The sequence below is a fragment of the Cydia pomonella genome, chromosome 1, assembly GCF_033807575.1.
Source record: "Cydia pomonella isolate Wapato2018A chromosome 1, ilCydPomo1, whole genome shotgun sequence".
Lineage (NCBI taxonomy): Eukaryota > Metazoa > Arthropoda > Insecta > Lepidoptera > Tortricidae > Cydia > Cydia pomonella.
This window is the reverse complement of record NC_084703.1, coordinates 3347196-3374295: the sequence shown is the minus strand read 5'-3', so window position 1 is coordinate 3374295 and position 27100 is coordinate 3347196. Positions and strand designations below refer to the sequence as shown.

At 39.1% G+C, this 27100-nt stretch overlaps 1 protein-coding gene across 2 annotated transcripts in view; it reads left to right on the top strand.

Moving 5' to 3' along the window:
• The window catches only part of LOC133526623 (dipeptidase 1-like), a 314385-nt gene that overhangs the window by 280708 nt on the left and 6577 nt on the right, over positions 1-27100 (top strand). For both annotated transcript variants that reach the window (XM_061863317.1, XM_061863320.1), the window contains exon 10: positions 20135-20210. In XM_061863317.1, the coding sequence (XP_061719301.1) occupies positions 20135-20210 (76 nt within the window). The remainder of the gene's footprint in view (positions 1-20134; positions 20211-27100) is intronic.

Below are 27100 nucleotides of genomic sequence, written 5' to 3'. Positions count from 1 at the left end.
TCTAGCTCACGTCTCATGAATCACCCTGTATATATGTATAAGTCCCCACAAAGGCCTGCATATTTAATCTTAGCACGCTCGAACCATTCTGAAACTTTCTCCATACAAAAATTAAATTTTTTGTATCTATTCAATCAATCAATCAATCAATCATTTATTACTTCGTCATCATAGGTATAAAATACATTTAGTACAGGTGATAGGGTGTTTTTCATGTAGCAACTATGATGTACCTTTCCGGCGTACGACATTTTAAAACATAACTCCCTACATATATACTATTGACAATATAATGCAAAAGCTTTCACGAAAAGCCAAATCCGATCACGAATATTCCTGCATTTTTATGCACTAGCTTAGTATGCACGTCTTCTAAGAGCCCTCGACATGGCGACCCAGACACCATCTTAAAACGATAGTTTTGCTCAAAGAATCCATCGGTATAAAATACACATAAATGTGGTTTCCCATCAGAGAAGAGTCCTTGTGGACATGGTGCATGTAATGGGAGCATGCTTGTGAGGTGGAAAGTCACAAATACTGATTTAAAGTAGGCAAATTCGAGCGTGAATTTCGCGTGCACTTTTCATCATTTGTAAATGATCATCAATCATTTTGATCTCACATAGCCCGATTCGAACTTTAGGATACGCCAATTTTATTTTTCAAACAAAAACGTCAATTTTGACACTGACATATCGTATCTAGACCATATATTTCACGTATCGTAAATCGGGACTTATCTTAAAGTTAGAATTGGCCGCTTACAGTATAGAAAAGACGCATAGTATTTGTATCGCAGGCGCGTAATTAAATTTCTGTCCCGCTCGTGATGCCGGCGGTCAATGACTCTGTGCGAGTGGGACAACAATATTACTAAGCACGTGCGATGGAGGTACAAACAGGCACTGTACGAAATTCCTACTCCTGGCGGGACTGAACATTTTCCCTCAGAGGGAGGTTAACGTTACACTGAACTCTCACAAAGGCAAGGGTTTATAGGATATTTAACTTTGTGTGTAAATAAAATAAAAATATTGATTGCGACCACGCTAAGCTCGTACGGTGAATTCGCTCGCACTACATGTTGTAAGGATAATTATTGCTCACACTGTATCTAGGGCTGGCATCACAATCCCAAACCTCGGTTCAAAGCAATGACCTCCATATTTGCAGTCGGTAAACAGACGTCGTCAGACTTGTTAACCCGTCCTCGTCCAATGCCGATCCCCGAGGCCAACTCAAACGGGTCTTCCTCGCAATCCCTAATAAGTAATAACCAGGCATCGGAGTTTTTATCGCACGGTAAGACTAATAGCCAGCTATGGAGTCGACATTAGCAATAAAATTCAACTTATATTCATACTCATTAATTTATTTCATTAGTGATTTTATTTTTACAAGGACAAGAATATTTGTAAACGGTCCTTTAGTCTTGTCTTTCAGGACATAAATATTACAAATAAGAATAATGACCATTTTTACAAGCTTTTATTTACTTTCACCTGACCGTTGTCTGTTTGTAATCAAATCTTGCTAGTTAAATTTGACCCACTTCCCGGTTTCCGATTGAGCTGAAAATTTGCATACATATGTAAGTCGGGTGATAATGCAATATTATGGCACCATCGAGCTGATCTAATGATGGAGACAGAAGGTGGCCATAGGAACTCTGTGATAAAACAACGCAACCTAATTGTCGGCCATCCCATCGCCATCCCGCCGCGCCATAAGCCATCCGACGCCACTCACCTCTCTACACGATGGCCCAGCTTAGTGGGCCACTATGATGGTCCATCGTGTAGAGGAGCCATTAAACATTTTGTTCTATGCTGCGGTTTCCACGAACATGAACAGTTACCAGAAATATGGCTAGGTTAGGTTAGAACTGTGACCCACCCTCACAAAGACAAACTGTTTTTAGTAAAGTGGGTTAGGTTAGGTTAGAATTGCGACCACCACAAAAACGAACTGTTGCCAGAAAATTGGGTTAGGTTAGGTTAGAACTGCGACCTCCAAGAAAACAAACAGTTGCCAGGAAAGCGGATTCAGATTCAATTCAATTCTGATAAAATCCGTAATGACGACACAAATACATAGAAAATGACACACGTCAAAGACAAATCTTGCACACCTCAATCTCTTTTTGTGTACGGACGAGTCACAACACGCACCGCGCTATGCCCAGTTGGGCATGTGCTGTGGCAGAGGGGAAATAGTGCGAATGCCGACTCCCTTCCCGGTATTCCTCGAAGGGTGAAACGAAGAAATTGTTTAAAACACTGTCGTATACAATGCTTTGTACGCTAAATCATGGCTAACTGGATTTGACAAAGTGCAGAGCAGCTAGCGCCAGTAGCTGGCATGCAAGTAACTCCGGGGCCGAAATCACGGCACGTCTCGTCTCCTTAATTCTGTTAATTCTGAAGTTTTAACGAAGTGCCGTCATAGATGTGCAGGCTGTGCTCGTTCATAAGCGAACGGATAACCTTATTCTTACCACGAGACGAAATTCTTATACGAAATGAAATATCAATCGCAAACAGAGTGATGTAATGCCGTAATGGCGGTAACATGCGGTTCCTCGACACATTATACAGAGCTTATAAAAGAGTGTAGATAAAACAGTGCATGTAACTGTACATGATTAGACATTAAAACACTCGTGAGTCGTTTTATTCACACGCGTATTTTAAATCTGTTTATTGTGTAACAGTCACATAAACTTCTAAAAGATTTTATGTAACTGTTACTTTTTTTTTATACTACAACTGGCAAACAAGCATGCGGCCTGCCTGATGGTAAGCAGTCTCCGTAGCCTATGTACGCCTGCAACTCCAAAGGAGTTACATGCGCGTTGCCGACCCTAACCCCACCCCCCTCGTTGAGCTCTGGCAACCTTACTCACCGGCAGGAACACAACACTATGAGTAGGGTCTAGTGTTATTTGGCTGCGGTTTTCTGTAAGGTGGAGGTACTTCCCCAGTTGGGCTCTGCTCTAGATCTGGAATGACATCCGCTGTGCTGTGCCCTACCACACAAAGCGAGATGACATTCACATTGCCCATACCTCTCTTTTGGACGTAGTTTAAGGACATACCCGGGTCCACTCAATAAAAGGCATTAAAATTGCTGTTTCGGCGGTTATAAGTAATGACGCAAAAATCCATTTAGGAACAATAACCCGAAATGAAAGTTGGGAGTCGTCCTAAAAATGTATTTTGTGTATGAGTGAATCATGTGTGAATATTTCACCAACTGGACTTTTCATGTTATTACTCTTCTACTGGACCTATGTATAATAACATCGATAAATAGGACGCAAACGAGATGACTTATGTACCTACATAAAAATGGGAAAAGAAGTGCGTACTGTTTTCCCCAAAAGCAACAACTTACAGGCGAATTTGGACGTACACTGACACCAGAATAATATTCAAAGAAAGGACGAAAAAACTGGGATAAACATGCAAAAACTAATATTCCTTATTAACACGCGAAAAACTGTTACCAACCACAGTTTGCCTTATTTATACATCACAAGTAAATTAAAGCATAGGCGGTCCTCCGCTGACCGTAAAACGTGTCCTTACCTTAAATAAAGCACGTACCTCATATTAGCGCGGGAAAGGGCTTCAAGCGAACGAGCTTAAAAAATTAAACAGTGAAAATGCATTCCCGCTCTCATACACGTAGCGTAATGTTATAGATCACTTAACTAGTAGATGGAGTATTTTGGTTACGAGTGAATTTTCTGGAGCAACCAAAGACGATATAGTTCGTGTCATCCACGATGACGCGCAGATTTGAAATCTAATTTTTAATAACATGACAATATGAGTCAAGATGAGCGTCTTTGTGAAAGACACGATCTATAATAACGCTTAGGGAATAGCACAGATCTACAATGTACAGATTTTTCGACAGCGTTTTTGATATTCGACAGGCGAATATCAAAAACGCGACCAAAATCATTTAGAAATAATAAGTGATTGCGTAAATTATTTTGACAGATTATTTGACATCAAAATTATATCTAAATAGTGGCAATTTTAGTCACTTTCGGGTTTTAGCAGTGACACTATGGTTTACTGTGACATAAATGCATATTGCTTGTGTCAGCGCCACCTAACGTGTATAATAGGCAGGTTTTAAGAGAATATAACGTTGAATCTGCTACACTTAAGGTGTTTCATTAGTGTTGGTTAAGACTCGAGTCCTTTAAGTCCTCTGCTTTAAGACTCGACTCAGTTTTTCGGACTCATAATTCAGATGAAACTTTAGTTCTTTTCAACTTATTCGAGACTCGAGTCTTTTGTAGAGACGTGACCCCTTTTCGGAGAACTTGTATATTTTTACAAATAACTTCGAAATGCGTTGTCTTTATGTAAAATTCATGGATGTACATAACATAAATCATACAATAACGCCTATTTAATTCACTGTTGTTTAGATAAAACCTATAAAATTGTTGACTGAGTCTTTATCCGGAGACTCGAGTCCTTTTGAGTTGCGCTTAAAAGAAACTTAAAAGACTCAGAAGTTTTTTAAGCTCCGAGTGTCGTAAAACGAGTCGAGTTCTTCAATTTAGACTCAAAAGACTCAATTGCTACCAACATATTCACTACTTACTCCCTGATCATGTTCAAGACGATATACATAACGATCACTCTTGTTATTTGATAGCGATCCAGACCAGCGAACCGAGGAACTAACATGTATTGGGCCAAGCGAGACGCACGGACGAATGTCAACAAAACAACATAATTTAATTGGCTTCATGGTCATTTACATTATAAATATATACAATTAAAACGAGGTTTTAACAATGCAACTGTGGAAATATCGGTAATTCATAAACGTAATATTTTTTCTCAAACTTGCAATGAAATGTTGACATGGCTTACTTCTAATTAGGTCCGGAAATACGACGTATACGTTCCGATGACTAAAGATGATATGTAAAGGAATTTCATACAACCTTAGCGAGAAACGGGGTTGCCGGCCGCGTATGCCTGTGGTAACATACTTTTCTCAAACTTGCTATGAAATGATGACATGACCTGCGTCAAATTAGGTCCGGAAATACTACATATCCGGTGCGATGAGTGAAGATGATATGTAAAGGAATTTCATACTGCCTTACACACCTAGGACTGTAAAGCAACCTTTTTTGTTTTTTAACGTCAAATTGTGACATAACGTCTTGGCATTCAACCATCAACAAATAATATTTTTCAGTTAGCTTGGTACGGTGATCTGTTGTGCATATTCGTTGCTAAGCAACGGCGGTGGCGCATCGCGCAGGCGCGTGACTTACGCGCGTAAGGCACCGCTGCTAGAGTGGCGAGCCGAGTAGGTCGCCACAAAACAAATTGACTATAATTATTTGTTTTAATTGCAAGTTTGAGAAATGCACTATACAAATCTCGGCGAGAAACGGCGTGGCCGGCCTCTATAGTAATATACTTATACGTCTATATCTACTTGGCCTGCAACCCTTCGTTTCCCGGCCTCTATAGTAATGTACTATTTCGTACAGACTCCATGAGTGGTAGTCCGTGCGTAATGGGAAGCAATTCATCACTTTATTGTGGTTTGTTCGGGCTCAATGTCGGGGTTTTTAAATTGTAACCTTTAAAATAATGATCAGAATTTCACCACTTTAGTTTACCAGGTCAATTCTAACACACTGATATCAGAATGAAATTTGAATTATGTAATTTAGTTATCGTGCCCGCTCGGAGTACAATCGCTGTTAGATATATCCGAGCAGTCAAGGTGCTTACAAATATCTGAACACGCCTCTATTGTCAAGCCGTTAGTGTGTTTAGATACTTTAGAACACCGCTTGGCGACTGTATGAGCGAAATGGACGATAACTAAATAAAGCTTGACCAGTAATATATTATGATCACTCGACATATTGCGGAATTTCAATGGAACTATTTTTTTTATACTAAACTGAACTGTCACCCTATACATGAGAATAACAGCGCCCTCTTGACAATGATCATATATTTCTGGTCGGGCTTTAACATGATTCTGATGTCAGCGTACCTACTTTCGATTTAGCCTGTAAGTAGATGTTGGGTTTTTAACAGAGTTCTAATTTTTTTTTTCATACAGACAAAGAAAGTTTTAACCGATTTAGGATGTCTTGTCTGTAATTTTTTTAAGCGTTTGCGAAGGTTGCCTTTTTAACTCGGGCATTTTGCTGTATGTCCGGATATTCTCCTCTACAGGTCCCAATTCTTAACCGATTCTCGTGAAATTTTGTGACCAGATCTTTAGTTCTTGATGTGGCGCCATCTAATAGATCAAAGGCCAAAGATATAGCAGCATCGATTCGAACGATGGCGCCATAACGTTTAGGTAGTGCCCGGTAAGATGGCGCCACTTTTTGATATTTAACAAATTAAACACATATCAGTGAAAGAATAAGGATCAAAGTCAAATGGCGTTCTAAAGTTTTAATTATGTGTCGAATATGGCAGTAAATTTAAGTCGCTAAAAAGTTTTCTTTGACAATACACCTCTATTTCAAATTACCGAACTTACGGTAATGTATGATAATCCGATTGACACATTTTTTGGAATTATACTTTTACTGTTTCAACAATTAAAATTTGATTAATGATTAAATTTTGTTTTATTCCTTGCAACGACGACCTGTTTGGCCTAGTGGGTAGTGACCCTGCCTACGAAGCTGATGGTCCCGGGTTCAAATCCTGGTAAGGGCATTTATTCGTGTGATGAGCATGGATATTTGTTCCTGAGTGATGGGTGTTTTCTATCTATTTAAGTATTTATATATTATATATATCGTTGTCTAAGTACCCTCAACACAAGCCTTATTGAGCTTACTGTGGGACTTAGTCAATTTGTGTAATAATGTCCTATAATAATATTATATATATTAAAAAAAGTGTATTGAAAAGCGTCGTATGTAGCACGTGTGCATTGGTAATTAACACACATCGGCTTTCGTATTGCTTATAATATTGCCTGGTGGGTAATGATCAACGTAGCACACTTGTATCATAATGTACTTACTATTTTTAGGAACGGACGGTTGGCGACTGGTGGCTAGGCGAAAAAAAGTGTAAGATTTTTCGTCGACGGCCTCTTTTGTTTAAATTCTTTCTCGAGAATAAGTAGCCTAAGTTCACCAACTTACGCCTATAGTGGCGCAGTTGGTAATCAGCCGCTTATAAACAGTACCCCTAGTGTAACTAAATTCGATTTTGAAACTTGACGTACGCGTTTGCGTTTAGTCTCATTTTGTATTGGATTTAGGAAGAGCGCGCCAAGCGGGACGTTTTGGAACCTCAAAATCCTATACAAAATGAGACTTAACGCAAACGCGTTCGTCACGTTATGATGTCGATCAAAGTTACACTAGGGGTACAGATGGTGACAGCGACGATCCGGGCTCGATCCCGAGCGTTTATAGAGACATTACTTTTTGTATTTTTTTTTTGTACATTTCTGCATGTACAATATGATTTGTAAAATATCGTGAGCAGTTTCGATAATCATTTGTTTGTCTTTTTTATATTTGTTAATCAATAATATACTACGTTTATCACTAATAATATACTCCGTTCCAACAGTGTTACAACACTGCACACACGTTTTTAAACCTAGATATTCCCTTTTTACCCGGTAAAAGGTACCCTTAATTTAAGTTGAATACTAAAAATATTTAAGCCGCTTTAGTTACGAAAATGCTCAAAGAAAAGAGCATATTTGAGGTTTTAGAAAGCCGTTTGAAAAGTGAGGTTCCCAAAAAGGATCCCTGACGAAGCATTACAAAGAAGTCCTTTTAACGTTGTCTTTTGATGCTTTTCAATAGTCGTCGGTGCAGCTCATGAAATACGGCGTGTCGTGAACAAAATATTTCCTTTGACAGGATTGGTCCTTAGAACCCAAGGATGAATTTAAGAAGTGGAGCCATAGACCTTAACCTATTTTTGTTTCAATTTGTTTGTAGTTTTGCAGTGATTTAGTATCTGTTATGCTGTACAGCTATTAAAAAAAAAATGAACTACTAGGGCAAGTTTGGTATCGTTTTTCTATAAAACGGGAATGCCGAATTCATTTAAGATATCCTATGTCGAATTCATATAAGGAATATTGCCAAGATTCTGAAGCAAAAACATATCTTCTTCTTCCTCGCGTTGTCCCGGCATTTTGCCACGGCTCAGGGTCCGCTTGACAACTAATCCCAAGATTTGGCGTAGGCACTAGTTTTTACGAAAGCGACTGCCATCTGCCCTTCCAACCCAGAGGGTAAACTAGGCCTTGTTGGGATTAGTCCGGTTTCCTCACGATGTTTTCCTTCACCGAAAAGCGACTGGTAAATATCAAATGATATTTCGTACATAAGTTCCGAAAAACTCATTGGTACGAGCCGGGGTTTGAACCCGCGACCTCCGGATTGCAAGTCGCACGCTCTTACCGCTAGGCCACCAGCGCTTCCCGCTAGGCCACCAGCGCTTCAAGCAAAAACATATAAAATATGAAAACATATTTTTTTCCAATTCCTCTTTACGCTTAACTCTCTAAATCAATTTGCCTAAAATTTTGTATAGAGATAGTTTTAGTCTCGGGAACTAAGATAGGATACCTAGTTTTTACCTCAAAAACCATCCCTTAAGCGTGTGAAAAGGTAGGTGGAAGTTTGTATGGGGAATCATTAACCGCTGAACCTATTTAGATGAAATTTGGTATAGAGATAGTTTCATTGCCAAGAAAGAACATAGGATGGTTTTTATCATAAAAATTATGTCTTACAAGTAGGGTTGCCATCTCTAAATTTTGGAAACCAGGACAAGACGCGTGAAAACCCCGGATTTTAGAGTCCAGAACCCGGACATATCAACTGGTTTTTTAAACAGGTTGTGCATGTGTCGCGGGCGCCCTAAGACTTAAACAATTTTAAACCCGGACTACAAATGAAGCCCCCCCCCCCCCCCGGACGCTCCCCGGATGCCCTCTAAACTAGGACAAATCCAGGGAAACCCAGACGGATGGAAACCCTACTTCCAAGTGAAAAGGGAGGTGGAAGTATGTATTTGAATTGCTGAATCGATTTAGATGAAATGTACGTCTAACTCCATCTTTGATTTAGTTGAAAATGACACCAATCTTGACTTAGAACCTAAACTCCATTAGTTATCAACACAAAGATATACTCTGCCAAAGGAAGTCCTTTGTTCAGACAACGCCGTATTTGACGTATTTATGTTTTCTGCAACCACCACTAAGCTAGGTTCTTTCTTTTCACATGGATGCTTCCGTATTTTCTTCGGGCTTACAACTTCTCATTCACGCTTACGTGGTCATGGCAAGAGTGAGAGTGATAGTGATATAACTACGGTGGTATGGTTTGCGTTTAGTATAGTGATAATAATAAAACTTTTTAACAAAAAATTAAACCGACTTCAAATATTACCAAAAGCGCCATACATGTACCTATAACATTTGAAGAGTTCCCTCGATTTCTCCAAGATCCCATCATCAGACCCCGACTTGGTGCCAACGGGACCATCTCGGGGTTATACGCGTTCGATAAAATAAAAAAAATTTTGAAAATCGGTTCACGATTCTCGGAGATATCGAGTAACATACATAACAAAAAAAAATAGTCGAATTGAGAACCTCCTTTTTTGAAGTCGGTTAAAAATAGGACGCGAATTTGACTTGTGAAAATAATGTGAATTGGCACAATGGGCGATGTTGATGGAAAACTGTCATTATTCATTCAAATGGTCATTATTCTTAAAATTTACAAAAAATTTAGGTCAATGTGGGGTGTCAAAAAGTAGCCGAAAATACCTCGCGTGATTTGTGCACAAGCTCTAACAGGTCCAGTCAAAGAATTTTATTTCAGCACCATCTCGCACTTTGTCACAGTGACAGTGAGCTCCCAAGCGAATTTCATATTAATTGTCACTGTGACTAGGTACAAAATGGCATGGATAAACTATTTGACTATGAATGAATGAATGAATGAATGAATGAAATTTAATACACAAATTTTCCATATACATTATACTTTTCCACATAATTACATTACATAACAATATATTATATTACATTAAAATTCTAATAAGGGCCTGCGTCCCGGGTCACCCTGAGCCCGTCACGATAGGCTTGTGGTAGCCCCTCCAGCGCTCGTGCAGCGGGCTGGCGTCCCACTCTCTCACCGCCGACAGTAGCGTGTTGGAGAAGCCGTATATTGCCTTTCTGGAGGTGGCGCCTCTCGCGCGCAGCAGCGCGTCCCAGCCCGGCGCGCGCCCTTCCGCGAACATGGCGCTCGCGCTGCACCAGCGCGGCAGGCGGAACAGCGCCCGCCACGCGTTGTTGTACTGCACACGCAAGTCTCTGACCGCCGCGCAGGTGTAGTCGGACCATAGCTCCACTGTATTAACTAAACTATGATACAAGAGTAAATACATAAGCCCTATTAGTGAACGGAACCAGACAGTCCAGACACTATCACGCGTTCCCTAATATATCAAACTCTACTACATCCATCCGATTATAGACTCTAAGACTATTCACATAAGGTTGCTTTAACAACCAACTTAATGCATCGTGTATTGCCAAAGGAAATTGTACAGTCGCCATCAGATATATCGGAGCGGCCGAGTCACTCAAAATATATGTACACACACTCTAACGCCGTGACAATAGAGGCGTGTTCAGATATTTGTGAGCACCTTGGTCGCTCCGATATATCTGATGGCTAATATACTCTAAAACTTAACATGAGTTTATTTCAAAATTATTTTTAGAGGAAAATAAACTGTATACTGTATGATACAAGGTTGAAATTTAAAGTACCGTTTTACAATGGTTTCCTCGTAGATAAAAGCCCTTTGTTAGAGGATATTTTAAACTGTCTAGATATTAAAGATGGTATGAGCTGGAGCGATAAAATTTGGCGGGTTTTACGACATAACGTCTTTAGAACTACTAGCTACTATCCGCGTCTTTGTCTGCGTGGAATGATAAGTAACTAACATGACTCAGCGACCCAAAAAGGGTCTTAGCCTGGAAATCGAAATCACGCCACCAAGGCTCGGAAACCGGTTAAATTTCCAAACCGTTATTATGTACTTCAAAACCTTTTAATTTCGGTTTCGCTCGAAAAACCGTTATAACCGGTTTTGATGAGAACAGTTCTTGTCAAATTAACCGGTTTAGAATAATAAAAACCGGTTTCTTCCTATGTCGGTGTCTATGTTTACGTGGCACACCACCAGGTCGACCGGCCGTTGCGTCGGTCGTCGAATAAACCGGTTTTTTTAGGTTAGAATAAAGTTCTTAAAACGTTCGCGTTCTTATAAAAGTGCGGAGTAAAACCGAAATAAACCGGTAATTACCGGTATTTTAAAAACCGGTTCCGAGCCTTGCACGCCACATTACCCGATCCTGCGCCATTTCCTGCCAATTGGCTACTTGATAGTTTTTCTCAATCGATTTTGATTTTACTGAGGATCAAATGTCTATATATAATCATGGTATTTATGCAACACAAAGGTCAGAAATTAGAGTTAAAGTCTGACGCTTGCACTCGACGATCGAAACAAAATTATATTGTGATGTAAAAACATTTTTTTTAGAGACTTTGGAGCCATTGTATTGATCTTAAATCTCAATATGTCTTTTTAAATTCCACTTTTATATAATGGATGGCTCCTCAACTCAATCATCTGTCAAGATGCTGTGGCCAATGATGTCAAGTTCGACGCTGTCAATCAGTGTTAGCCGAAACGTTAATGCAATTACCTGTCCTTTACGGTTTACAGTTCAATTTATAATAGTCCAAGATCCCACCAGAGCCGCCACACCTTACTTATTTTCTACTTACTTAGGTACTTTTAATGTCTGCATATTTGCTATATTGGCACGACGGCCATTTGTCCGGTACAAGGTGCTAAAGGTAGGTAAAAATAATATCAAATATCAAACATTTATTCAGCAATAATTACGTTTCTTAAATTCTCATGGCTGATTGTGATGCATGTTTTAGAAAATATTGTTAAAAATTGATAATCAACCTTGCCAGACCATCTCCGCTGGCGGTAACCTTCACCAGACGCTTTAAAGTTGTCAAAATAAATATTGTAACTTCCCCGAGTATCATACTTATATAGAAATTAAGAGTGAGAATATAAGTAAAGTTACAATATTTTTTGTCAGCTTTAAAACGTTTGGTAAAAGTTACTTCTGGCGGATATGGTCTGGCAATGTTGGTTATCAATAAAATTTATGACCACTCGGTCACAAACAAGATAACGAAGATTTTTTTTGACCCAAATACGAAGCGTGCAAAGTAGGCCCATTATACAGTAGTTATTATGGATCAAAGCTCACGTTGGCTTAGTGTAAGGCCCGAGTGGACGCTCGAGTTGGGCGTGCGGCGTGCATATTAAACAAATGCAAACGTATAGGAGAGGCCTTAGTGCACGCTGCTCACATCACTTGTGAGCCCGACGCCACGCTGCACGCCCCGCCGAACGCTCCGCTTCGAGCGTCCACTCAGAGTTTACACTTACTCAACTTGCCTGCCTTGGGCTCGCTCAACAAGATCCGGTGAAATGTCAGCCATATACGACGGCTTCTGGTTGGCGAACAAACTTGCACACCCACCCTGATTGTTAATTAAATTCCATTTGATCTACCAAAGTTAGCCACAGAATATTTAGATGAAGCTCTTAGTATAATCGAGTTCACAAAATAGATTGTTAACCAAGGGATAAAATGGTGCATTTCACCCGAATTAAATATTACTCTTTTCATTTCGAATACGAGGAAAGTAATATATGTACATTTGTTAAAAAAACATGACTAAGTATAAACTTACATAGTACTTTGTACGGTCACGTCTGAAAATATCGATACGAAAAAATGCAAAAAATATGTATACACGACTTTCGGCACATATTTCGTGACTGTAAGAGTTCATGCACGACAGCCGCAGGCTGAAGTATATTAAAGACTCGAGTTTGCAATATTCTTAATTTCTTACCCCCGGATTTACACACAATGTTTTTCATCACACTTGCGAAGAAAAAACTAAATTTAGTATTAGCAACCAAATGAACGTTAACCCTAAATGACTCAACAATTAAAATCCATGCCCTTACAGTCACGGACTTTAAATTGTTGAGCCTTGTAGGGCCCGTACAGTCACGTACTTTAAATTGTTGAGCTTTGTAGGGCCTGTACAGTCACGGACTCTAAATTATTGAGCCTTGTAGGGCCCGTACAGTCACTGACTTTAAATTGTTGAGCCTTGTATGGCCCGTACAGTCACGGACTTTAAATTGTTGAGCCTTGTAGGGCCCGTACAGTCACGTACTTTAAATTGTTGAGCCTTGTAGGGCCCGTACAGTCACGGACTTTAAATTATTGAGCCTTGTAGGGCCCGTACAGTCACTGACTTTAAATTGTTGAGCCTTGTAGGGCCCGTACAGCCACGGACTTTAAATTGTTAAGCCCTGTTGGGCCCGTACAGTCACTGACTTTAAATTGTTCTGCCTTGTAGGGCCCTTACAGTCACGGACTTTAAATTTTTGAGCCTTGTTGGGCCCGTACAGTCAGTGACATTAAATTGTTAAGCCTTGTAGGGCCCGTACAGTCACGGACTTTAAATTATTGAGCCTTCTTGGGCGCGTACAGTCACGGACTTTAAATTGATGAGCCTTATAGGATTTACTATACATCGGAGATATCATAGCGTTAGTATTGTCACCCAAAATAGCTTGAAACGTGATCAATTAAAGGCTGTGAGCGTACATCGGCAAATGCAAAACGTAAAAAATGTATCAACATGACAGATATATGCTACGAAAAACTATTTCGAGACATTCTTTAAGTTTCGATCGGCGTTTTCTATCAACGATTGTCATCTTGGCTAGGCCTTAAAGGTGCGTAGCCGACATGCCAATCGTTAACGCTCCATAGCGTAGTCATCTCTCGTTACCACTCTTCCATATTAGTGCGACAGAGACAGTTGCGTTTCGTCCGCTGCGGAGCGTTAACGATTGGCATGTTTGCTAAGCACCAGTTAATGTACCTATTCCTTTCGAATAACAATTCTGATTATAACGACAGCCTACTCCTAGAGTTTGTCCCGGCATTTTGCCACGGCTCATGGAAGCCTGGGGTCCGCTTCACAACTAATCCCGAGAATTGGCGTAGGCACTAGCTTTTACGAAAGCGACTGCCATCTGACCTTTCAACCCAGAGGGGAAACTAGACCTTATTGGGATTAGTCCGGTTTCGTCACGATGTTTTCCTTCACCGAAAAGCGACTGGTAAATATCAAATGATATATCGTACATATTACTACTCTCTACTTTATCTGTACTCCTAGTGTACATTTATTCGATGGCGTAGCGTGATGTACGCGTTTGCGTTAAGTCTCATTTAGTATAGGATTTAAAAACAGCGCGCCAAGCGGAACGTTTTGGAAAATCAAAATCCCATACATAATGAGACAACGCAAACGCGTACGTCGCGTTTCTCTATCGAATAATTTTACACTAGAGGTACCGTACTAACTGCCAATTAAATATCTTAATTTCGACAAAATAATGTCCACCCAAGTATCTCAAAACTTTAAGCCCCTAGTTTAGGGTTGCCATGACAATGGGGACGTCGACCGGGACATTTGAAGAAAAAAATGAATGATAACAAAAAAAAACAGAAAAATAACAAGTTGTTTTTTTTTCTTAAGACCGACTCACACTCGATTGGTTTCGTTTATTCGAGTTTTTACATGCACGGTTTTTTTTTACGTCGAGGTATGGCTAAGTATATTTAAAGAAACTGAATTGCATATTTAATTAAGAAAATATATCAGTATTTTATTTTTCGTTAAAAGTGATTAAGTGCTGAATAATAGCGTTGTAACAAGGGCATGCTATTGACTCAACCAAATAGTTGAAAACATTGACATATCAATATCATTTCGAACATCGATCGTCCGAGATAGTCCTTGCGTTTACTAGCAAATGCTTAATTCATACTAAACACTAATGGCCTTATTCATAAACGCGATATAGGTAAAAAACTTAAGTAAGACCTGTACCCCTAGTGTAAATATTTTCGACAGCGAAACGTGACGTATGCGTTTGCGTTAAGTGTCATTTTGTATGAGATTTTTGATTTTCCAAAACGTCCCGCTTGGCGCGCTGTTCAAAAACCCATACAAAATGAGACTTAACGCAAACGCGTACGTCACGTTTCGCTATCGACTAAAATTACACTAGGGGTACTGTTGTATGTAGTTGTGACGTGTTCGATTAGACAATACATGTTTAAAAGACACACACAAACAAAACAAATGTCTATTCGAACACGTCACAAGTCACAACTACATACAACAGGTGACTTACTTAAGTTTTTTACCTATACTGGCCTGAATTAGCTATGAATCGTTTGTCCTTATCTATCATTTTGACTTGTGTATTTGTAAGAAAGGGATAAAACATAATTTAACTAAATCAGGTTCGTAAAGTTTTATGAATAAGGGGGTAAATCAAGATGTAAAGAATGCCTATGGCAAGTGTACACGTTAATAGGGGCCTTATTAGATAAAAATAAATTTTTGATTATCTCCGAAATGAAGTTAATTAGAACGCAGCAGCGGCAGCATGGTTTCATTTTTATCACTTGTCACTATGCCCGTCACTTTCGCACTTACATACTTGTTAGAACGTGACAGGCATGATGACAAATGATAAAGAGCCGACCATCTTAGCCCTACAGCGGTGGCATCATGGTTTCATTTTTATCACTTGTCACTATGCCCGTCACTTTCGCACTTACATACTTGTTAGAACGTGACAGGCATGATGACAAATGATAAAGAGCCGACCATCTTAGCCCTACAGCGGTGGCATCATGGTTTCATTTTTATCGCCTGTCACTATGCCCGTCACTTTCGCGCTTATATACTTGTTAGAACGTGAAAGGCATGATGACAAATGATAAAGAGCCGACCATCTTAACCCTACAGCGGTGGCATCATGGTTCCATTTTTATCACTTGTCACTATGCCTGTCACTTCAGCGCTTATATACTTGTTAGAACGTGAAAGGCATGGTGACAAATGATAAAGAGCCGACCATCTTAGCCCTACTGGTGTATTTGAGGAAGTAATTTAAGCTCAGGAATGTGAAAATTAAAGTAGTTAAAAAAAAAAGAAAACCGCGTACTTATTCGTGACCGAGACAATGACATTTGCATGAACATTCGTAGATGGTATAACGTTTGCACGCGTGTGAGGGCTTCTCAAACACCAGTCATGAATCAAAGACGTAAAGTAAAAGGTTCTTAGTTGGCGAATTACTTTCACACCAGCAGTGGCCACATGGTTCCATTTCTATCGCTTGTCACTATGGCTGTCACTTTCGCACTTACATACTTGTTAGAACGTGACAGGTATGGTGACAAATGATAAAGAGTCGATCATCTTAGCCCTACAGAAGGGCTGGACAATCCTCTTAACCTTTTCGACGCCGTGTCGAACAAAAAAGCTGTCACTCGGACGCCATGTCACCGAAGTGCAAAACTGAAATAATCTGTCTTCTGCATTGGACCTATGATGCGGATATATCCGTCATTGGTGTCAAAAAAGTCAATGGCTGGGACACAGGGACACTATGCTTCATACGGGGACATGTCCCTGCGTAATACGTTCGTGTGGCACCCCTACCCTTGTTAAAGGAGAATCCCTTGGAAATTCTCAGTTAAATGCCACGGAATGTGCCTCAAACATTCATCCTTCAAATCCAAGGGGATTATAAGCCTTAAATACGTTTACAAAGGGACAGTTTTGCATGAAAGGGCTTGAGCATTCCGAATCGGTGAGTTCGTGGAATAGTTGAAATTGGAGACCTTGGTATTAATATTAGTTCTGATTTGCGGTGAAGATAACGTGAAACTTAGTTTAGAATTTACACTATACAGAGGCAGGATTAAATTATTTAAATTGGCTAGATATATAAATATTATATTGTTAACTTGCACAGGCGAAATTATCTAGCCAGGGTTGGGTAGACCAAAGTGTGTACGGATGCCGAACACATAATTTTTCATAACATTTTCGGGCCCGTATGCCAAATTCCCAGGTAAACTTAAGTTTACCTGGACATACCTAGTATAACCCAAGCCGGTAAAGCGCGAAAATTGATACACTGGCACCGTCCCACCTCCAACGGACTAATGTAGCGGATGGTGGGGTAAGATGGGGACTTTAAGGCATTTCATAAATAAAACCCTCCGTTTTTAATTGCATAATGTATGAACTTTTATACAGAAAATAATCAGCCTTTCTTCTTTTAATTATAATAAGTCAAAACAAAAAAATATAATTCTTGTCATAGAAATATCAACTTTAAAAAAAAAACTCAATCTTCCCATCTTAGCCCACCTATAGTATAGGGCAAGACAGGATACCCCTTGCTTAAGATGGGGTATATAATATTTAAACGTCGTCATATTCACAAATCGGCCAGATATGGACATGATACCTTCCACTCCTGCACAGCCACAATGCGCCCACTTACTGCAAGTCTGGCATCCTTATATGTATTGCGCCGAAATTTTCAAACGTAATAAATATAAGAGGAACTCTCTACCGAGGAGAGTACCATTCTGTACCATTTTGCGTTGAAACTTTAGGTCCATGGGGTCCCAGCGCGCACAAGTTTTTTACAGAAATCGCGAAGCATCTTAACGTGACTGGAGACCGAACAGCTGGCGTCTTCGTCGCACAACGTATCAGTATTGTGATACAACGAGGAAATGTAATCCTCTGTATATATCCTCTATATATATGTATATTGTTATTGTAAATAACACAATTGAGATTACAATCAATCAAATTTAAATTGCTTATAGTAATATAAAAGAAAACACCTACTGGGATAGTAAAATGCTGTAGTGCAGAAACGTAACATGTTCTGCACACTTAGAACAACAACGACCCAGTTTCAGGGCATCAGAAATGGAAAATATTCTTCATGCATGTACAGTCAAGGTGTTAAATATCGACACGGACAAACTGCCAAAAATATGTATACACGACCTTATTGCCTATACTCTAAGGCAGCGTATACATATTTTTAGCACTTTGTCCGTGTATTTAATGCCTTGACTGTAGCTAATTGTAAACTATGTTTTGGTGTTACATAAGTCACTGAAGATCAACTTCGTCCGATGCAGCTGAAATGCATAATGCATATGCATGATAGTTTACAAAACTCCGCTGCAATGAAATGGAACGGATTCTAGTTCGGATTGTTGTAGCAACAGTTTATGAATGAATGAGTGTTGCAATTTGTAGAAATTAATATTTCGAGGGATTATTAAAACTAAACTACATGTATTTTATAACTTAAATTTGACGACCGGTTTGGCCTAGTGGGTAGTGACCCTACTGCCTACGAAGCTGATGGTCCCGGGTTCAAATCCTGGTAAGGGCATGTATTCGTGTAATGAGCATGGATATTTGTTCCTGAGTCATGGGTGCTTTTTATGTATTTAAGTATATATAAATTATATATATCGTTGTCTAAGTACCCTCAACACAAGCCTTATTGAGCTTAGAACTTAGTCAATTTGTGTAATAATGTCCTATAATATTGATTTATTAAACTTATAAATAAAACATGCCCAGGTCGCTATCATGTGGTATGGTGCCCAGAAGACTAGCAGCGTTACCTCTTTGGATGGCCAGACTTAGTTTCTGGCCGAAGTAGCTGCCAGCCCTCTGGTCACCAGAGTCACAAGGCGCTTGGAAATTCGTTGGAATAAGAATTTCGCGCTGGGCCCCCACGGTCCCAGAGTTTCGACGCCAAAGGGCGCCCTCGCCGAGGACAGTTCCGCGGTTGTGGCCGACCCTTGGTCGCCTGTAGGGATTTTTTAATTTCTAAGATTAAAGGGGACGACCGCCCTGAAACTGCCATCATATACAAACGTAGTCCCCATTTTACTCTTTGGATTTTGACACAAATTGATAAACATTTGGGGGCAATCTCACACAGAACCTGGTCAAAAACTAAGCAAAGCTTGTACTATGGGTACTAAGCGACGATATACATATGTATATAGATAAATACTTATACAGGGTGATTCATGAGACGTGAGCAGGACTAAGCATACACAATCAGTAAATGATAATGAACCGTTCATCATCATATTTAAGTAAAACAATCTCGCTTTATTTCTGTTATTTAACTTTTTGGGAAGGACAAATTTGATAATCTACAATCATGGACACCCTACAACACTTAATTAAGAAACCTCTTTAACCGTTATGACAGCAGTTTGATTATGAAGAAAACAAAATGTCACACTTGAGAGATACGATTTTTCAAAAGTAACCAGACTCCGATGACATTCAATTTGTCACTTGTTATGGATAAAACAAAGAGGGTGACCATACATGGCGTAAATAAATTAAATAATTTTTTTTGAACAGTAAAAAATAAAAGAACGTTAATCTCACAAATACTGGTACGAAACAGTTGCTTATAACTTACTGAATGCTCAAGCTTGATCCTGCTCACGTCTCCTGAATCACCCTGTATACAAAGAAAACATACATGACTCAAGAACATACCTGTGTTCATCACACAAATAAATACCCTTACCGGGATTCGAACTTGGGACCATCGGCTTCATATGCAGGCCAGGCCGTCGAAAAGAGGTTGGTATATCCATCACAGTTATGTCGCTTTTCGTTTGTTAATTTAGATTTTTTTAGTATTCACTTTAAAAAAAATGATTTTCGCTCCTAACTATTATAATAATGAAAACAATCAAACGAAAGGGATTTGTAAAAAAAATCAGAGAGAAAAATGGGGACTACGTTTCGTGGAGAACTAGTCGTCCCCTTTCCTCTTAACCCATTCAGCGCTAATCACGACACCTTTTCGTTTTTCCTCTACAAAGCATTTCCGCTACATACCGGAAAATCCGTGTCATCGGCTACGACGTAGCGCTGCGAGCGTAGATCAACGGTAAATGTGTTGTTAACTTTGTGTTCACAGAGACGACGCCAGTTTCTCGAAAGTTTTTGACGCTTGTATTATTTTGTCCACAGAGCACTTCCACTTCATAAAGCGCGTCATCGGCGCGGACTATGTCGGCATCGGGGGAGATTATGACGGCGTTAACAGGTAAGCCAGAGCTGATGTGAAAATAATTCGAAATTTACACCCGTACCATAAAATGTGGCTACTTGGCTCCCCACATGCTCACACAGTTATTATACCTATATGAAAACCACAATGTGTCCCTAATAGCCATCGGACAAAGCCGAAATGTACATATGCATTAGGGTATTTATAACCAGTGTACAAAGCATCATAACAACCGGTGTAGCGGTTTCGAAGAAATTAACAAATTACCATTATTTACTTTGGAGCAGCCTGTTTGTGTTAGTAGCTCCTAAAGTAATATCCTCAAAGAATAGTATGGAACCTTCTTCGACCTTTTTGATTATCTTTTTTATTAATGACACTAATATGCTTCTGACTTTAGAAACATGACATTATTATCAAATATTTCGAAAAAATTGACAAAAACACTGTCAAGATTAACACAGTGTTTCTTTTTGTTGTCGATTATTGTAAATAACTTTTGTTCGAAAACAATATTTTTTGTATCGTTTGTTCTAATTAAAAAAATATTAACGTCAGAGCATTCCTGAGATAGTAACCCTACGTGGGATTTCAGGGTTTGTCCAATGGCTAAGGTCACCCTGTATATCATAACCTTATTTCAATCTTTCTTGCCGTATCCAGCAATGGCGACTCTATTAACAATTTTTATACGTATAATGAGGCTCGCAAAACCAAACTTTGTATTGAAGATGCGGTCACAAATGCGCAATGGAACTGTCCAGTCGATTTGCGGGTGTACGTGTATGACGTTTAGCATGTACGTAAAATAAAAATAAAAACATTTATTCAATTATTTTTATAATTAAGGCCAACCAAAAGGGACTTGTAGTAACTATCATAGGTACAGTCAGCATCAAAAGTAGCGGATCAAACAACGCTTCATAAGTATCTACCATTCTGTAACAGCTTAACAAAAATTGATGGCTTTAATATAAAACAACTAAGACTTTAAAAGATATACTTTTTAACGCGAATTTTAGAAATGTATCTATATTTGGAAAAGTTATCCGGAATATCAGATACTTTTGGTGCGTTGTTACATCCGCTACTTTTGATGCTGACTGTACCATCATTCGAAGCGAGATGTATAGAGGCATGAACCAACAACGGCCTCACCAAGGACAAGCCTTGAGATTAATGTGGGACTCAGTAAATTTCTGTACTACCTCTCTCTTGCTTAAGTAGCTTGGCCTAGCGATAAGAGCGTGCGACTTGCAAGTCGGAGGTCGCGGTTTCAAACCCCGGCTCGTACCAATGATTTCTTCGGACCTTATGTACGACATATCATTTGATATTTACCAGTCGCTTTTCGGTGAAGGAAAACATCGAGAGAAAACCAGACTAATCCCAATAAGACCTTGGAATCTTCTTTCTCAATTCTTGGTCTATGTATCTTTAGGTATTTAAATAAATTTGTAAATTTTCGGGTAGTTATAACATTTATTGGTTAACCAACCAAATGCAAAACCGCCTAGATCTGTCACTGAACGACCTGACTTTAACCTACATTATTTGATCATGTAATGTTTTCATCTACCCTCATCTGGCTTAAGAAGCCATTTGAGGTTAGATTTTGTTTATTTTTATTTAAATACCTAATGATACAGAGTATAATAGCAAAGCGATCTGTGATCAAAGGAAAGTTATATAGAGCTAGTTTCAGGAGAGCTTCCAATTAAATTATATCCGGACGGGTTGTCGACGATTTACGTAGATGATGTTTATTGTTAGTGCGTCGGAGTTGGGTATAAATACACAGGGTAGAGCGGAGCATGTTGAGCACATTTGTGGCTTTTCTTTAGAGAAGAGTCCTAATGATCCTGATTAATGATTATTATTATGATAATGATTATTATCTGATGGAAACGTTCTTTATTCACATGAAGTATAAGTATTAGAGTTTAGAGTTCACCGCTTCGACCTGACCCACTGTGGTCATAGAAAACATTTAAATAAATAAATATTATTATAGGACATTATTACACAAACTAAGTCCTACAGTAAGCTCAATAAGGCTGGTGTTGAGGGTACTTAGACAACGATATAATATATAATATTTTTTTTTTTATAACAGCTTGGGTTGGGTGACATGGGATCTCAATATAATTTTTAAAAACTTAAAATTACAATTAATCTAAATACAGACCATACAAAAATAAAACTACACCATAACCTTAGGCCTATGCCCAGTAACATAGCGCTACTTTTTGATACTTAACAAATTTAACACATATCAGTGAAAGAATAAGGATCAAAGTCAAATGGCGTTCTAAAAGTTTTAATCATGTGTCGAAAGATGGCAGTAACTTTACTGTGGCTACAAAGTTTTCTTTGACAACCTACAATGTACAAGCGACGCTTACAATGAATCTTAGCACAGTCGAATAAATTGATGGATGGCTGTATTATATCACAGTCGTCTTTATTCCCCAATCTGATGTTGGCCGAGCTATATGATCGATGGGGTGTTAAATATAAGGTGGACGTGAATTGGGCACGTAAATGACGGATAGCCCGCCATTTTGTTACAATCTTTCCTAAAAGCCACAGCAACCTCGTCCTGTAGGGCTAAGATGGTCGGCTCTTTATCATTTGTCACCATGTCTGTCACGTTCTAACAAGTATGTAAGCGCGAAAGTGACGGGCATAGTGACAAGTGATAAAAATGGAACCATGATGCCACCGCTGTTGGTGGCAGCAAGGTTTATTTTTTATCACCGGTCAATATGCCTGTCACTTTCGCACTTACATACTTGTTAGAACGTGACAGGCATGGTGACAGGCGATAAAAATGCTACGATGCTTAGCTCTCTGGTAGTCGTCGCCATAAAGATAAATATAAAGACTATTTTTCAATTAGGCATATTACAATGCGCTTATGAACGTAAAATAAAGCTACGCCGGCTCTAACCCTACACCTCTGACTCGAGAAGATTTAAATCCCTCCTAAATTGTAGGGTATCCCAATATAGAATCGGCAAGAAACTCGGCGGAACACATATTTTCAAAGCTTAACATCTTATAAATAACATGCATTAAGTTAAAAAAAACGGATAAGGCCGTTCTCTCACGAAACTACTCTCAACATTGACATATATCTAAGGACGGGCACGGTCAATAAGAATGGGGACAGCGGTGTCACGCACACTAATCTGAGCCAATCGTGCAGTCTATCGCCACGACGGGATTGGTTGATGAGTTCGCATCACGCGCGCGATTGATCGCAACTAGTTGCGTTAGACTGCACGATTGGCTCGAATTCGTGAATGACACCACTGAACCAGCACCATTCTTGGTGCCAGTAAGGCCCGGCCTTTGTGTGCTTACGTGCCATTCCTTGTTTTAGATTTCCTGGAATTTTACCTTTCTATCAAAATTTCAAAAGTTCCATTTCTGTAAAAAATAAAGATGTTTTCCCTTTGACCATCCTTCCATTACTGTATAAAACGTTTCTCTCAACGAAACGTCCTTTGATTGACGTCAATCTAATCAACACACCGTCAGATTACCTCACGCCAGATGGAGCGTTATAATTTAGCTACGCAAGACTTAAAATATAGACTTAAATATATATTGGGGCTTATTGCCCCATAAAAACGTTGAAAATCTCGAATTTTTTTCTCTCTGGATTTTGGCCCTAGATTTTTTTTATTAGATGAGTTCAATATTACCAGTATCTGTGTCTGTACGTTTTGCTTTTTTAAATATTTTTGTTTTTATTAGAACTAGGTTACTTCAAACAGCGCTAAAACTGTCAAATAAATGCGCTGTAAACAGACGCAATCGGCAACAATAAACGCAAAAATAAAAAAGGAGACACAGATTTTTTTTTTCTCATTCCGTTCCCAAAATTTCGTAATGATTGGTTTAGTTTTGGAGAAGGAAAATGTCGAGAACGAAACCTCGATTTCTGAGATTTTTACGCAGTTGTCCTTATCGCACTAATTCTAGGAGCGCACGGATTCTTAGAAATCTCAAATCTGAGAAGGGGCTCTTAAAGTACAATCGTCATCAGATATAGCGGAGCGGCTGAAGAGCTCAAAAATATCTGAACACGCACTCTAACGTCATTTCGTTTAATGTCATTCTTTATTGCACCATGTTAATTACGAGACGGTAAAACAATTTTTTTTTAATTTATTTCATAAAATACTTATGACTATATACATAGGTACACAAGCTTCGCCAAACTAGACAGTTTATTGGCGAATAAATATTATAAGGACTTTATTACACAAATTGACGAAGTCCCACAGTAACCTCAATAAGGCTTGTGTTGAGGGTACTTAGACAACGATATATATAATATATAAATATTTATAAATACTTAAATACATAGAATAGTGCGCTCTCAATTATTATTATAAGTACTTTGTGCTTTATTTTAGGTACTGACTATAATAAACTTAGGTTAAGTTTAAACAAAATTTGCGTGAATACATAAATTGTTCAACAAGATCGGTTATGTGTACCTACTTCATCTCATGACGGCATTGGCCTCATATGAACCGTATGTATATTATACATGACATAGTATCTCATGTAGCCGGAACGGGTATGGCAATTACAAAACTAGGACTATTGCTATTCAATATTAAATTAATAAATATATAATGTAGTTAATTAACATAGTAGGTACATAAATGTACACGAGTACATGAGACGGAGCGACTACTCCAACTGTAAAGAGTGTATTCCCAAGCGCACGCACGCTTACACACACACACACACACACACACACACACACACACACACACACACACACACACACACACACACACATGAACACACTCCTATCCTAGACATTAAAAAATATATGTAATAAATGTATATAAATACCTAAAAAAAAAAACATTTTTTTTTTCAAACTGGTAAAAACATCGAACCCATTTAAAAAATCGTCAACTGTATAATAATAATTATTAGTAAGAAATGTCATTTTTGAAAACGTTTCCTCCCTCTCTTTTGGCTGAATGTAATTTGGTATTATTGTTGTAATATTTTGCAGCGGCTTATAGGGGGCTTCACTATAGAGGCGTGTTCAGATATTTGTGAGCACCTTGGCCGCTCCAATATATCTGATCGTGACTGTACATTGGAATAGTACTGTGAAGGTTGGAAACCTTCACAGTCTCGTGTTAGATAACTGGCAACGATTATTTGAATTCAGAACTATCGCCCTGCTGAAGGAATAAAGATCTGCAGGCGATTCATTCTGAAAGAGGCAAGCATCTACGTTAGTCGATATTTCTGTTATTAGTTTGAAGAAGTATATAAATATTATCAGAAATCTACCTGGAGTGTTTACATTCCCCACCTCAGTTAGACCGTATCCTTTTACAGTACCTTGCCTTTTCTTAGCCTAGCTAAAGATGAAAGCATCGAAAAATGCTCTGTCTGCGATGTCTATTGAAGTGTAATCTATGACGCCGAGTCTTTGAGCGACCGTCGGGCTCTCGGGACCTGTGAGAGACACTTAGACATAGAGTAGATAGTTAGAGAATATAGAAAGCTTACACAAGCCTTTTGTGCCTAAACTAGTGGCCCTGACACTTCAAAAACCGTGAAAAAACTATATCGAGTAATAAAGATTTAACTATCGTACTTGCATACGAAATTTCATAAGACGCGTTGAAAAATTTGAGCTGTAAGGGAGAACAGCCAGACATATGAAATATTCGTATAGCCATAATAAGTGTAAGCTTTGAGTGGACGCTCGAAGCGGAGCGTTCGGCGGGGCGTGCAGCGTGGCGTCGGGCTCACAAGTGATGTGAGCAGCGTGCACTAAGGCCGCTTCTATAGGTACGCTTGCATTTGTTTAATATGCCGCACGCCCCGCTGCACGCTCAACTCGAGCGTCCACTCAGACCTTACACTAATCGTCACAGATCATACAATAGGAACAAACAACCAAAATAATATCTAAATCATGTCAGTCGCCAGTGCGTTTCGCTCGCGCCAATACATGTACGGACATGTACGAGCCAAATACACGACTGGTGCGTTTCGCTCGCGCCAATACATGTACGGACATGTACGAGCGAAATACACGACTGAAATCACGTAAATGTCCCAATGTAAGGTGGAATTGTCATGCATTGGTGCAAAACTTTCGGCGAGCGAACTGAGCGAACCAAATACAGTTACAGTTTCTAGCTGAATGTGTATTTGCAAAACATGTTGCAAAATGGTTGCAAACATGAAAATACAGCATAGTTTAAGGGCCCGCAGCGAACTCTGTTCTCCATACAAACGTAGTTCCGCTCTCATTTCAAAACGACTAGCTAGATATATTTGGAACTTTTGCGCCGGGTACGTGTCGTCTCGGGGATTAACGGGGAATCGTAGGTAGTTTTAGGTTTTTGGACAAAGCTTGTTGCGGATTTTATGTTGTACCTACATTAATGACGAAGCCTGTGGCGGATTTTCACTTATGTAGATTGGACGAAGTTTGTTGCGGATTCTGTTTTGTATCTATGCTTTTGACGAAGCCTGCGCTGTGGATGATATCTCTACTAATCTAAAAAATAAGAGTTGGTATTTACACTAATTGCAATTGTGGAGTAAAATCAGTCGTGCCAAAGATCATGTTTTAGATATACTAGCTCGATTGCTCTGAAACTTTGTACTTACAATAGGATACGGTATATATCTAGGGTTGAGTCATGGATGTTTTCTATGTATTTAAGTATCTGTATATCATATATATCGTCTGAGTACCCACAACACAAGCGTTCTTATTGCCGTGGGACTTAGTCAATTTGTGAAAGAATGTACCCTAAAATATATATTTATTATTTATTTTACTTTTGAAACGTAGTAAATATAAGAGCATCGGTAGAGAGTACCATTTTGTACCATTTGGCGTTGAAACTTTAGGTCCA